Raw genomic sequence first — 15,493 nt, forward strand, 5'->3', positions numbered from 1 at the left:
TCTCTCTCTCTCTCTCTCTCTCTCTCTCTCTCTCTCTCTCTCTCTCTCTCTCTCTCTCTCTCTCTCTCTCTCTCTCTCTCTTTCTCTCTCTCTCTTTCCCTCTCCTTTTTTTCTTCTCTTCTTCTCCCCTCTCCTCTTTTCCTTCTCTTCTTTTCCTCCCCTCTCTCCCTTTTCTCTTCCTTATTTCTGGCAAGGGCAACTTCATCCTCCCTTTTCCTCAGGCTCACAACCTAGTGTCATCTCGAATTCCTCACTATCTCTTATCTCCTATATCCAAACTGTTGCCAAGGTTTATCTGTTTTGCCGTTACAAAATTCTTCCAGAATACTCTCTTTACTGCTCTGATACTGCCACCTTTCCTAGTGTAGTCACAGTCCCTCATCACCTCAAACCTAGACTGTTGCACTAAACTGCTAGTTGGTCTGCATACCTAATGCCTTCTCACTATTCCATCTTCTATTCACTCACTAAAGTAATTTTCTTAAAGTGTATATCCAACAACATCATCCCCCTGTGTCTGCCTCTCTCCCCATGAATTCTTTGTTATTCAAAGCCCTTCATAATTTCTCTCTCTTATTCCTTTGCCTTTACATTCTTATGACTTATTCTTTGTTCCAGTGACACTGACCTCCAGATTGTTCCATAAACAAGACATTCCACCTCTCAGGTCCTGTCACTTTCTCTGGACGTCCCCTTTGCCTAGAATAGCTACCCTTCTTCATATGCCCTCTGGCTTCCTTAGACTCAAGTCCTTAATGAAATCCTATTTTGTACAATAAGCTTTTCCCAATCCCTCTTAACTCTAGTGCCTTAGTTTCACATTTATTTTGCATACCAACTGTTTGTACATTTTTTTTTTTTGTTGCTTCCCAATGAGATTTTTTACTCTTTAAGGGCAATGACTATCTTTTGCTCCTTTTTGTATCACAGAATTTAGTACTTAGAGATAATAAGTACTTAATAAATTTTTATTGTCTGAATAGTCAAGAAAAATTTTATTCAGTGATAATTTATTAAGTGATAGGTGGGTGATAACATGCAAATAGCTATGTATATACATGAAATATATTCTGTAAATTGAAGGTTATCTCCGAGAATGGTATCTTTTAAAGTATGGGATCTGAATTTGGCTTTAAGAGAAGCTAAAGAAGTCTTGAGGAGAGAACATTCCTGTTATGAGGTACTGTGAGTGAAATAGAATGGAAGTAATAGATGGAGACTTCTGGATGAGGAACAAAGATGCTCCATGTCTCTGGATTGTGAAAGACATGGAAAGGAAATAAAGTATAAACGAATGAAAAGATAAGAAGAGTGCAGGTTGTGTCAACAGCTTTCAGTGTCAAATTAAGCATTTTATATTTGATCCTAGAGATAATAGTGAACCACTGGATTGAGTCAAGATGTGCCATGATGACTTTAGGAAAACCCCTTTGACCTATCTTCCTAATGGATGGATTTGAGTAGGGAGATTTGAGATAGGGAACTAACCTATAGGCAGTGTGTGAAGGAAAATATCTCCGTCCCAAGGTTGATGTCAGAGTAGTGTGTTATAAGCTGACATCTCCTGGTGTCAGTGTGGCTTAAGTGTCATTGTGGGTGAACTAGTGGAATGTCACCATGGAAGGGCAGACGGAATGACATTTGAAATCGAGTAGCTAAACTCTTAAACTCAGGCAGGAAGCATGACTGCTTTCTTTACTTCCACTTTTGAATAGACTGGCAAGAGGGCTGTGCTATTGGCTCTCTGAGCTGTCCAGGCTCAGCTAATCTTGGCCTTTGATCTATGATGAGCTGAGCTACTGAAGTAGCAGGACCTTATCTTAACCAGCCAAATGAAGAATCAATTCTAGTTAGGCTGAAATCTCTGAATCATTCTATCTTTCTCTCTTTACTAACTTTGCTTATAACTTTGGTGCTGAGCTTTCAGACCACCTTTTATTTGTTACAACAGTAATCTCGGAAGGAAGTAATTAGGGTTGTCACCAGAGTGGTATGAGTTAAGAGAAATATGAGACATGTCTTGAAGTTAGAATTCAGAGATTGGCTATGTGAGATAAGTATGAGTGAAGATTTGAGGTGACACTAAGGTTATAAGCCTAGTTGATGGAGAAAATGCTATTTTAATTAAGTTAATTAAGATAATTCACTTAGGTCCCTGGTTTAACTCAAGCAGATCTAACTAGTCCTCAATTGGAAAAGGCCAAGTCTTGAACCTAGGGCCTAGGCCCGAAGGCCCTGGAGGCTTATGAAGCAAAAGCTTCAGTCACAGTGTCTCGAAAAGGAAAGTTCGTTAAGAGAAGTTTAGGAAGATTCAGACTTTACACTCACCACATGGAAATCGAAAGGAAAGATTTAAGAACAGTCTCACCAGCTCCAGAGCTCTTCCAAGTCCTGGTCATGAACTAGAAGAGCTGTTCCTGTTCACGAACCAGAAGAAAGCTACTGAGCTCACTGAGTTCTCTTTCAAAGGAACTTCTTTTCCATCACTTCCTTTGCCTTCCTCTTAGTTTACGTGTCCAATCACAAGAGACATGCGCTTGATATGTAGATCTTGGGATAATCTGCACAGAGATTATAATTTATCTCATGAAGTGAAGAGATCTTCCAAGTAGAAAATGAGTATTTCCATGTTGAACATTCAGAAAAAAGAGATTCAGAGGAGAGAATAGTATCACCAAAAACCTATAGTAGAAAGTATACAGGAAGAGAGAGTATCAGTTACTGCAGAGAGGTCACAAAGGAAACAGTTGAGAAATGACCATTAGATTTGTTCCCTTAAGAGAACATTGGTAACTTTGTAGAGAACAATTTTAGTTGAATGATAAGATTAGATGCCAGGTTGCATGGGTTTAGGCAGATGAGAGAATAGAAAGTGAATGCAGCCAATGTAGAAGGCAAGTTTAGCAGAGAAGAGAAGAAAAAATATATAGATTTTTCCCATGTTCACTAATAGTCATTGTTGAGAGGCTAGGGCCACTATGCTGCCAACGGGGCTATAAATTAATCTAATATATCTGGAAAATGATTTGGATTATGTTAATAAATAAAATGACCAAAGTGTCTATATGCTTTAGCCAGGGGATCCCTGTGTTACTAAAAACATGGAGGTAAAAAACACTATATTTATACTGGTACTTTATGTGGTAGGAAAAAACTAGAAACATACACATTGATTGGAGTATACCAAACAAATTGTGATATACAATTTAATGGAATATTTATTACTGCTTAGTATCAAGTGATTAATGTGAAGAATTGGGGGAGGCATGCAAGATTTAAATAAACTGATTTAGAGCAAAGTAAGTAGATTGAAGAAAATAATACACAAGCACTACAAAAAAATAAATGGGAAAGAATACAAAAGAGAAGCACCTTTATTCAATTATATTGGCCCTTCTTGTCCCTGGGACAGGATTAAGAAAATGACCACCGCCCCCTTATATTAGTGAAGGTAGGGGACTATGATTTTGAATCATTACATATAATTTCTGGCAAAATTAATTGAATCAACGTGTTCAATGAAAGAGGATTAAAAGCAGTGGAGTTGTAAGGGACCTCAGATCTTATGTAAATTCCTCATTTTACAGATGAGAAAACTGAGGTCAGAGATATAAAATGATTTGACTAAGACCATACTGATAGTAGATCAGTGATGTGGGATTTGAAGCTAGGTGTCCTAATTCCTGAAATTCATCCCCCCCCCCCCCCCATTTTTTTAAATTTTTTGTTACAAGGGACACTTTACTGAGTTAAGGAAAAATATATTGGAAATGAGGACAGTGCATAAAAATTTCTTTAAATAAAATAAAAGATTTAATGTAGGAATTTAAAATTATTTTTGCAGTAAACAGATAATTATTGTGTGTCCAGAGAAGGGGTGGCAAGATAAAATAAATATATTAATAAAATTAACTCAGCAATTGTATACAAGATAGATTTTGAGAGAATGGATGGTTAACAGTATTGTAGGGAAAATGTAGGATTTAACTTACTTAGTAAAAAGCAGACTTTGACAGGCAAAGCTAGCAGAGCTGAAGATTCCAAACCTGGAATGCTGGCAGAAGGAACTTTTTCACAGACTCTGAGCTGACAGTTTGCTTTGGGAGTTGGGTTTTAGCAACTGTCTGAAGAGCCTGTGGGGTTGTGGTATCTCTGTGCTTTGGGAATATCCACAAGATCTTCTAACAAGTACAAGAAGTTTCAGGTTGAGATAGGAGTTTTATCTGTATGGTGGACATACAGCTACATCCATCTCCTTGACTTCCCCAGTGGATTTATCTTGCTGTTTTTACCTCTGTTCCTGGGACAAGCAGAGACAGCTGGACAAAAGCCAAAGACAATTTAGTGAGATACCCATTTCCTTGACCAGCCAGGCATTGCCCCAGGCTGGCTGTTGTAGTTTAGTGATAGAATAGCCATCTCCATCCCTTCAGTCCATGAATTGCTGTGCCAATAGTCTTTAGAGATAGTTATTCCCTCTTACCTCCACTCCCTTTCTCTGTTCAGTTATTAAACCCTTTTACAAAAGCTTCTTTGGTTTTTCTCTTTTCCCAGATATTTGATTGACACATTGTACCCACTGGGTTACTTTCTCTGGTTATTATTGGTTTTATTCTTTTACATGTTATCCCTAGGTAAGTAGTTTTACTTGTGGTTATTCTGTTACTCTGTCAGTTTCCTATAGTCAGTTGAAACATCTAACTGACTACCCTCTTTCCCCACTGTAGTGAGGGATTCATTTTAACTCCTTTATTAAACTTGCTTAATCCCTCTATTTCAAAAGGCAGACTAGAGAGAAGTTTATTGCTGTGATCTGAAGTAGACTTGGAATGCAAAGGTTAAATACATTCTGGGAAGAAAGAATGAACAGATGAAAAATTTCAGGACTTAGGAGATATTCTTTCATCAGCCACAAATAAGTGCCCTCTATGTGTAAAGTATCATTTTATGTACAGAATGAGAGAAGTAAAAAGGCATAAAAACAATTTTAAAAGTCCACTTCCTTATGGAATATTCAGTATATCATGGGCAGTAGCTCTAGAGAGGATAATTTTAAGAAGAGAAAGATGGAACTTAAAATTAAAAATCTAACAGTTGATAATATTAAAAGTGTTTTCTATTGGCAAATGAGATCTGTATTAAATTCCCAGTTCTACTGACATGGGCATTGTGCAGAGATGGCAGAGACCCTGTACCCCTTAACTCAGGCGGGCTGTGAACAGGGGAATTCCCTTCCCCCTTCCTGCCCTTGTGACTCCCTAGCCAAAGACCATTATCCTTGGAATTCCTTTAAGTTGAGCTAGACAAAGAGATACACCTCCTCAATATCATCAAGTTGTATCTCAGACATCCATCTGTCCCCTAAACTATGAGGGTCACCTCCTATGTCTCCAGGAAGACCCTGATCAGATGACCTCCCCACCCCCCGAATACCTGAGTGTTTACCACTCTAGAATGACATCCCCATCATGACACAGCATCAAGTCTCCATGGTTGTAAAAGTATATAATCCCCAGGACTGGGGGATTCAGGGGGCAGCCTCCCATGGCTGTTCCACTCATGCTGTCCTACTGGCCATTAATCCTATCTTACTAATAAATCTTTCTTTTTACTTTTAAGCTAAGCTTGGAGTCCTCTCATTCATGTGAATGGTTTCCTTCCTGAACCCAGGGGTTCACCATTTGCTCCCCTATAACACTACCACTGTCATGAATGCCTTTTGGGGACTGTTATTTCATTTATCTATTTTACTTTCCTTACTTTTAGATTTTAGTAAGATTGACTTGCTAGTTGTATGTATCATAGGTTTAAAAAATGAACTGATAACAGTAAGACTAATTAAATTATTATTATATTCTAGTAAGTCTTGAAATAGACTTATGCTGAGGGATTTGAGACAGTATGTCAAAGAAGCAACAAGTTTGCAGACACTGTCATATATCTTATCTGTATAAGATAGTTACAGGACTATAGTATCATAAACCTAGAGCTCAAAGAAACTTCAGAAATCAATGCAGTCCAAGAGCTCCTTCATTTCACAGATGAGGAAACTAAGGACTAGAGTTTTTAAAAAGTTTGCCCAAGATCACACAAGGAGTAAGTAAGGGCTACAACCAGGAATTAAATTTGGATTTCATGACTCCAATTTTAGTGCCTTTTTTCCACTGTACTATGAAGCTTCCAGATCCTTCAAGGAATCTTAGATAAGCTGCAGTTGTCTTCTAGAATTGTTTGTGTTTGGTGTGTAGGAATTTAGAGGGCTAGTTAAGGAGTCAGAGGACATGGATAAAAATCTTTTCTTCTACTGAATCTTTTGTTTATGTAACCTTAAATAAGTCATTTAACCTCACTTAGCTTCTGTTTTCTTCAGCTATAAAACTTAATTTTCTTCCAGGGGTAGAGTAACCTGTTTGTTTTGTTTCCCAGTTTGTCCTAGAAATGGGTTCAATTTATATCACCATTGGAATAGTATAAGAGGAGTTTAGAGGGAAGAAGAAATATGAATTCAGTGTCCTTTTGCTATCCACTTTGTTGTCTAGAAATAATGTGAATTTATATTTTATTTTCTAGGGATTCAACTAATGAAACTACTGCCCATTCAGATGCTGGCAGTGAGCTTGAAGAAACAGAGGTCAAAGGGAAAAGAAAAAGGGGCCGTCCTGGCCGACCTCCAGTATGTATTTTATTTCTTTCTCTAATCCTTGAAATAATTATTTAATAAAGGCTTACACGAGCCAAACATTAATTTTCTTCTTAGTATTAAATCATATATTGTTTCAACTCTTGCATTGCTGAGAAAACTTAAGAGACAAGCTAGAAAAAGCAATCAGCTATTAAGAATGAATGAAGTATTTGTTTAACTTGTTCCAAATACTTTGGAAATAATATAGGAGAAAGACAGGGCTAATGGTTACCAATAAGTAGCCAGATTTCTTGAGTCAGATCATGTCTAAGAGTCTACATTACTAAGGCTGATCTGATTTCTAATTGGTAATTAAAAATCTAATTTTAAATTCAATTGATAATTTTTTACATCTTGCTATTCATGGAGTTGGATTGCATTGCCAATATCCCCTTTGGTCCCAGAACAGTTCTATAGGAATCAAAGTTGCTATGGAATCATAAAGTTACCAGATAGAAGATTTAAAATTTTCGAAATATATACATGGCATAGTACTATAACAGCCTTACAAGTAGATGTGACTAATAAAACTTAGGCTCAGTAATGTAACATCCTATTGTGATATAAGGTATCCTTTTCACATTATTTTGAGTTTGGCCTGTCTGAGAAATCCAAGTAAAAATTTTTGGCCTTCCCTTCATATCAGAGAAGTTGTATAAGGTTTTTTTTCCCCCTTTTTCTTTTAAGGAGTTTTTACTGCTTATGTTTAGGGTATTAAAAGATAAAATGTATTGCTATTATATAATACTATACTTGTGTTTTAGGTTTATATTTTCTTTCTGTGTTGTCTCCTGGCCTTTGCATGTCATCTGTGGCTTCCACAAAATTCCTCCAAAATTTTTCATTTAATTTTTTATTGCCACTGGAGATTATCTACCTACAATGGAAAAAGTTGTGTTGTATGAGGGATACCTGTACTTAAAGACTTCAAGGCCTTACACTGAGAAATATAATATTGTATAATATTGTAGGATATCTGTCCTTAGTGATTTTTAACCTTATTTAATCTCTCAATAAAGATGAATGGCCTTACCTTGTCTATACTGATATGGTTTTCTGGAAACATATAATCTCTTTTGAAGAAGCATGGCATAGTGGAATTGAGAGCCAAAGAAAAGGCCAAGAAAAACCTCAGTGTGAGTTCTGCTTCTGACACTTCTTAATTGTATGGCCACGGGCATTTTACTTAACCTTTTAATTCACCCAGGTTATTCTCCAAGACTATCAGTTGGCTATTTAGAGAAAGCACTTTTTTGTTCTAATTAGAGTTTCTTCATCAAGAGTTCTTTATAACAATGAAATTACAAGTCTGATATTCCCATACTTATTATGGGCCATCCTTTAAACAGGTGAGCCTCGTTAGATGTGGAATTTAAATGGAGGAACATGAAAATGTTTTGAGAGTTCCCCTCTCCACTAGTAGATGTGTGAGTCTCTCTTCCTGTCTCTCTTTTACCCTTTTTATCTCCCCATCTCTCTGCTTTTCCCTAACCATTTCCCCTCTTTATCTCCTCAATCCCCCTGTCTTCTCCTTCCTTTCACCCTCTTTTACTCTTTTTATCTCCATCATCCTTATCCTCCTCTTCTCACCCCATTATCTCTCACTCTTTTCCTCCCCTTCTCTCTTGTTTGCTCTACTTGTATATGGTGCCTGAGGCTTCAGATCCTTTCTTACATTCTTCTGTCTTGTCCTCTTTTCTATTGGCATTGTAGAATTGTCAGCAGTTGACAACATATGCAAAATGGAATTTCCATACTCTGACTTTACCCATATTCTGTTAATTGAAAACTATGTTAGGAAAAAGCTTCAGTGATTTTTATTTTCAACACTTTAAATTTGATTAATAGAGGTACATATACATCTGTGCCCTTTACTAAGACATATGTTAAGCTAGAGGGAGGTGGCAGAAAAGATTCTACTACCCCCCTCAACCATATATTTAGCTATTTGACAATGAGTACTCACTTTTCCTTTTTTGGCTCATATTCTAACATGAGAAAATTCACTGTAGCTGCTTGAAACCAGTCCTTTGGGGCTGATGATTTCTTGAGTCTCAAGGTATAACCTCTCTTACGGAGATTAGATTTTTAAATGCTGTATTCTTTCTATCTAGCTTTTTCTTTTTTGACTTATATTTCTTCTCATTTTCCCTTATCTATTTTTCTTGTCCTCAATCTTCTCTTCTTTTTATCACCCTCTTTCTGGAGCCTATTTTTTCTTTTTCTTTCTGTTCTTCCACTTCTCCCTGGCTACTGAGTCTACCTTGTACTGATTTTTCTTTTGTCCTTTGTGTCCTATATCATTATTCCCTTACTTTCTGCTCTCTGATCTAGGTTATATTTTTACAAGTTTTAGATTTACCTTGCTAACCTATGCAGCTTTAATAGAAAACTATGAAAGATTGGGCTTGAAACTTAATTCACAGAATCTCACAGTTGGAAGCAACCTCAGATGGCATCTCATTTCTTAGAATGTGGTTAGAGAAAGTATTAATTCCCATTGTATTCCAGATCTACTTGTTATTGTTCTGTCTTGATTGGTACAAATGAGTAAAAATCAGCATCCTATCAATACTTCCTTAATATAAATAATGTGAGATACTAAAAAATTACTCCCTATAGCCTGTTTATCTAGATTCCTTCTTAGTGCAAGGCTCAGCTTAGGACATCAGTCAGTGTCATTCCCTACTGTGGCATTTTTGGGTGGATTTTGTTGTCCATCTCTTTCCAGCCTGATTCCTTACCTTGAAGCTGAGGAGTAGAAAATTGTGTCATAAGATTATTTTTCTCCATTTATTGGAATCATACTCCTTTATGGAAGAATTTTTTGTTTTTCTTGCTTAAAATTCATGTGGAGAAAAGGGGAATTTCTTTGTTAAGGGGAATTTCTTTAAGAGGAAACTCCCTCTATTAATGTAAGTTCTTTGCAGTTTGAAGTCTTAGAAATTTGCCTAGAGCAGAAGTGTTGCAATTCCTGTAATCCTCATTGATTGGAATCAGATTAAAATACAATTCTAAGATAGTTAACAATAAAAATACAACATAGTTAATGCTCATTTTTGATTTTCTAAGCTAACATGGCACTGCATAAATCCTTTTCTGGCTCACAGCACTGAGAAGTTAAAAGACTTACCTTACCCATGGACACACAAAAAATATGTATTAACGGTCTGATTTGAGCCCTGGTCTTCTGGTTTCATAGCAACTCTATCAACTGGACTTTGTTTCCTCCTTTTGTTGCTGCTTCACATGGAAGAAACATAAAAAGACATTGGCAGACTTTTTAAAGACTTCTGTTAGCTCAATTGCTTGTCACCACCTTGACACAGGCCACAGGTTCTATTCTATAAAACCTAATCTGACATGCAGCTGTAAGGAAAAACTTGTTCTATATCTGTACCTCTTTGTACTTGAGGGATTTTTCTACTAGACATATCAACTATGTATAGTTTAATATGGGGAAATTTTTCAGTGTGGCCATATGTATTTAGGGAATTTGTTTGGGAAAGTTTTTGAAACAATAAAGTTTTTTAAAATGCACTTCCCTATATCATTCCATCCATTATTCTCTTTGAAATGTTACCATTGCTCTTTTTCTTTTTGAGATGTCCTTAGTGATTTTGCTTATATTGGATAGACACAACAGTTGCGGGGAAGGAGTAAGAGTGGGATGATTAAGGTTATTCTTGGGTATGGAGTAAGTGTGACCTGATACAGATGTTTGAGAAGTTCTAACCCATGACCAGTTATTTTATCTCTGTCCTTAACCTATTTGTTACCATTTGTCCATTTGCTATAAATGAGTAGTTTTGCCCCTTCCTTCCTCCTTTTTTCTTCCCTCCTCTATTTCACCTCACCTCACTTCACCTCACATGTTAGAATGAATATTGGTTCCAAGGCAGAACAGTGGTAAGGGCTAGGTAGTAGGGTTAAGTAACTTGCCAGTCACAAAACTAAGAAGTGTCTGAGGCCAAGTTTTGCCTTTTTCAAAATATATATTAACTGAGGTCAAGTTTTGCCTATTTCAAAATATATGTTAACATTCACTGTTGGGAGCATGCCATTCTTTTTCATCAATGCTAGAAATAGTCTCTTGTTTTTCTTTATATCTTTGTGCATCAATAGCTGCATTTTTATGGTACTAATATATACCAGAGAGGGGTTGCTTACTTTCTTTACCAAAATGTTAACGTTACTGGGGGCAGCTGGGTGGCTCAGTGGATTGAGAGCCAGGCCCAGAGATAGGAGGTCCTGGGTTCAAATCTGGCCTCATGCACTTCTTAGCTGTGCAACCCTGAGCAAGTCACTTAACCCTCATTTCCTAGCCCTTCCTGCTCTTATACAGTATTGATTCTAAGATAGAAGGTAAGGATTTTTAAAAAAATGTTAACATTAGGGCAGCTGGGTAGCTCAGTGGAGTGAGAGTCAGGCCTAGAGACAGGAGGTCCTAGGTTCAAACCCGGCCTCAGCCACTTCCCAGCTGTGTGACCCTGGGCAAGTCACTTCACCCCCATTGCCCACCCTTACCACTCTTTCACCTATGAGACAATACACCGAAGTACAAGGGTTTAAAAAAAAAGTTAAAAAAAAATGTTAACATTACTTTTTAATTAAAATCTCTAACATAGATATTTTTAAAGTTAATTGAATATTTTAATTAAAATATTTTTTTTATAACCTGATACTATATCATGACTTTTGGAATACAAAATAAGATCATAATGGAATCTCAAGTCATAAAGAAAAGTTTAGGACTTGCTTTGGCCCTGAGGGTGAATAATAGGTTGGGAATAGATATTGAGGAGTAGAAGCATAATTCAGATGAAAGAACAGCCTAACCAATGTCACGGAGGCTGGAATAAGTATAGTTCTAGGAAAAAGCTATAAGAAGCCAGCAATAATACATCTGTGGAAAGCCTTTTGAGAAATAGTAGGGGGTGGAGTATCACTGATCCATCAGGGCTTTAAAAATTGCTTACTCTCTAGACCAGTGGTCTGCAACCTTTTTGGCCGTGAGAGCCATAAACGCCACATTTTTTAAAATGTAATTTTGTGAGAGCCGTACAGTGCTCACAGTGCACGCTCCTGTAACAGTGCCTGAAAAAAAATTGACTTTATGGCTCCTGCAGAAAGAGCCATACATTGCCAACCCCTGTTCTAGATATTGGCCTTAAGTACACAATATTCTTTTATCTACATTTCTTCTGGGGAATCATCAATCAGTGGTCTTGAAACTCCATCCTTTTGTATTATTGAGCATATGCTCTCAAAATATGTATGCCCCCTTATTTATAAATGAAGCACATCTCATATTGTGCCAATATCATATAAAACACATAAGATATTTAAGTTATAAAGGGTGAGTGATGATCTTTTTAAAAATTTATTACCAGTACAAAATGCTTTTTGAGCTCCAGATAGCAAAGAAAGGCAATGCAGAAAAGTAGCTAGGACAGTTAGATTTGAGTCTGGACGGCTTGGGTTCAGATACTGTTATAGACAACAAGTATGTGATCTTAGACAAGTCCCTTCAATTCTGTGTGCCATATTTTCTTAATCTGTCGGATGTGAAGGGGTTGCTGTAGTATATACAGCCTTTAAGTTTCCCTCTAATTCCAAATATATTGTCCTATGATTAATTATACTTCATTAATTTAGAAAATTCCATTCTTGTCCTGGAAGACAAGAGTGGAATTGTAGCTAATAATTACTTCCATGACACATGTTAAGATGAAATTATACTTAGATTCCTTCTTCCATTATATCCTCCAACCCTTTTCACTTAATGAGGTGTCCCTTCTTGCCAAGACAAAAACCCCTCTACCTGCATAAGTGAGCCGATTCATTTCATTTATTCCAGCAAATTGTTCTCTGTTTCTCTCTCTTTCTCTCTGTATCTCTCTTTCTCTCTCTCACCTGCCCTTCCACCTTTCCTCCCTCCCTTTTTAATATTAAATTTTATTTCCAATTCAGAATTTTTTTTCTACCAAGTCCTGCTCCCACTGAGAAGACAAATAAAACAAAGCCTATTATAAATATTCATTGTCACAAAAAAAAATTCCTGCATTAGCTTTGCATCTCTTTTCCTACCCATCCCCATCCCCAGGAAGGGAGGGATGGAGGGAAGGAAGAAAATATTCTTTAGTTTGTATCCTGAGTAAGTCAGCTCTCTATCCTGAAGAAGATATGCATTGTGAGTCCTTTGGAAAGGTGGTTAGTCATTGTGTTGATCAAATTATTAACCCTTTAATTAAAAAGTTGATTATCTTTAGAATATTGCAGTTGTATAAATTGTTCTTCTATTTCTGCTTACTTTATATCAGTTTATATGTTTTCTCATGTTTTTTCTAAAGCCATCTTCATCATTTCTTGAACCACAATATTCCATCTTATTTACATGCCACAACTTGTTAAGCCATTCCTCAATCAATAGACATTTTGCCAATTTCTCATTCTTGATTATTCTAAAAAAGAACTGCTATAAATATTTTTGTAGATACAAGTTCCTTTTCCTCTTTATTTGATCTCTTTGTGGTATAGACCTAGTAGTGATATTGCTGGGTCAAAGAGTATGCACAGTTTAATGGGACAAAGTTCAAAATTGTTTTCTACATTGCTTGTAATTATTCACAGCCTCACCAAGACTATTAATGTATCTCTTTTTCTGTATTCTGTCCAGCATTTTTAATTTTCCTTTTTTGTTAGCCATTCTAATGGGTGTGAGGTAGTACCTTAGAGATATTTTGACTTCAATTTCCTTAGTTGTTATTGATTCAAAAATGTTTTTCAAAGCTGTCAATGGCTTGAATTTCTTCCTCCAAAAGGAATGGCTTTTTTTCTTCTAAATTTGACAGAGTTCCTTCTACCTCTTAGAAATGAGAATTTTTCTCTGAAAAACTTGCTCAAAGATTTTCTTTCTACTTTACTGCCTTCTGATTTCAGTTGCATTGTCCTTATGCAAAATTTTTCTAATTTTAAATGATCTAAATTACTATTTTACTCTCCTGAAATTGCTTTGTCTCTTGTTTGTTCATGAACTCTTTCTTATCCATACATGTTGATTAATTTCTTCTGTGTTCTAATTTGCTTATAATATCACCCTTTATGTCTAAATTATGTACTTTGGAGTTTATTTTTTTATAATGTGTAAGATTTTTGGTCTATTTATAGTTTCTGCCAAATTACTTTCTTGTTTTCCCAACAGATTTTGTGAGTAACAAATTATTGTTCCTATAGCTGAGATACTTGGATTTATCAAAGAATAGGTGACTGTGCTTTTCTTTCAGGTATTATATACCTAATCTATTCCATTGATTCGCCTCTCAATTTCTTACCCACTACCGAATTGTTTTGATAATTACAACTTTGTGTCATTGTTTGACAGCTCCTATATGTATAGCACATAGACTCTCAGGTATTTAGTACTGTTCATTATTATTTCATTTAAAATTTTTTATTTTTAAAAAATTATGTTTTATAGTAAATACTGTGTATTGGTTCTAAGGTGAAAGAGCAGTAAGAGCTACACAAATGGGGGTAAATGACACCAGCTAGGTTGTATCTAAGGTCAGATTTGAATGGGTCTCCCATTTCTAGGCTTTACACTCTATTTATGGAGCCACGTAGATGCCCCCCATAATTACTTTAAATGGTATTTCTCTTTCTATTTTTGCTAGATTTGTTGGTTGTAGTGATTAAAATTATCTTGAGCATGATTTTTCTTAATTTTAAAATAATTTATTAATTGACCAGTAAGAACATCCTAATAGTGGTCAAATGACTTAATAAGACAAATGGAAAAACCTAGACCGTGTACATAAATACTTTTTTGGGGAGCTCATATTCAGCCCCCTCCCTTGAACTTCCCAGGACATCTTTTATTGGTAATAGCTGATTAAGAAGTGATCCATCAGTCATTCAGCCCTTCCCCCAAACTGACAGCCGAGAATTCACACATGAAAATATTATTGTGGAACCTTTCATGTCAGCCCAAGTCTATGAAAAAACACATATCTCAAGAATAGAGAATGCTAAAATCTACTAAATAAATGGAGTCAGGTCCTGGCTAAGGAATTCTCATTAATATATAGCCTTCATAATCCAGGACCCTGGTATAAAAATAATACAGTATATTAAAAAATAAATTATCACAAGTAATATATGGAAATGTTGCCTTGTTTTATGTCCTACAATTTTTCTAAAGTTTTTAGTTGTTTATTATTGGCACAGAATAATAGTTTTGTATCTTCTTTGCCTATCTTTATCCCATTTCTTTTGCTTGTCTTATGCTATGGCCATTACTTCTAGTGCAATATTAAATAGTAACAGTGATAATGGACAAACTCAGATGTTTTCCCCTTATGGACCATTTTCTAGCTTATTTTCACTTTAGATTTAGAAAGATATAGTTTGCCGTTTTAAGGAAAATTCCATTATTTTCTATATTTCTGCTCTTTCTATTTTTCAAAAGATTTTTCTCCAGCTATTGAAATAAGCAGGATTTTTGTTGATTGTTATTATACAGCCAATTGTGTTTATAATTTTCCTTATATTTAAATGCCTGATGATTAGATTAAATCTACACTGCCCATCTTTAGATTTAATCACCAATGGTGAGAACATCTCCAGTTTTGGAAGGTCCATAACACACCTGTGTTAGAGTAGGTGATAAATCAGAATCATCTGACTGCGCCCTAGGCAGTCCTAAGAGAAGTGTCTGTTGTGATTGGACAGGCAAACTAGGAAGGAGGCACAGGAAGTGACACATAAGAGACCCCTTTAAAAAGAGAGAGTTGAATGAGTCAGAGGCTT

At 36.0% G+C, this 15,493-nt stretch overlaps 1 protein-coding gene across 1 annotated transcript in view; it reads left to right on the plus strand.

Annotated features, from left to right (window-relative positions):
* Positions 1 to 15,493, plus strand: part of STAG1 (stromal antigen 1) — a 257,933-nt gene that overhangs the window by 6,187 nt on the left and 236,253 nt on the right. Inside the window, exon 2 of the mRNA XM_044669151.1 lies at positions 6,571 to 6,673. Within this exon, the coding sequence (XP_044525086.1) occupies positions 6,571 to 6,673 (103 nt within the window). The remainder of the gene's footprint in view (positions 1 to 6,570; positions 6,674 to 15,493) is intronic.

This window comes from Gracilinanus agilis, chromosome 3 (genome assembly GCF_016433145.1).
Source record: "Gracilinanus agilis isolate LMUSP501 chromosome 3, AgileGrace, whole genome shotgun sequence".
Taxonomy (NCBI): Eukaryota; Metazoa; Chordata; class Mammalia; order Didelphimorphia; family Didelphidae; genus Gracilinanus; species Gracilinanus agilis.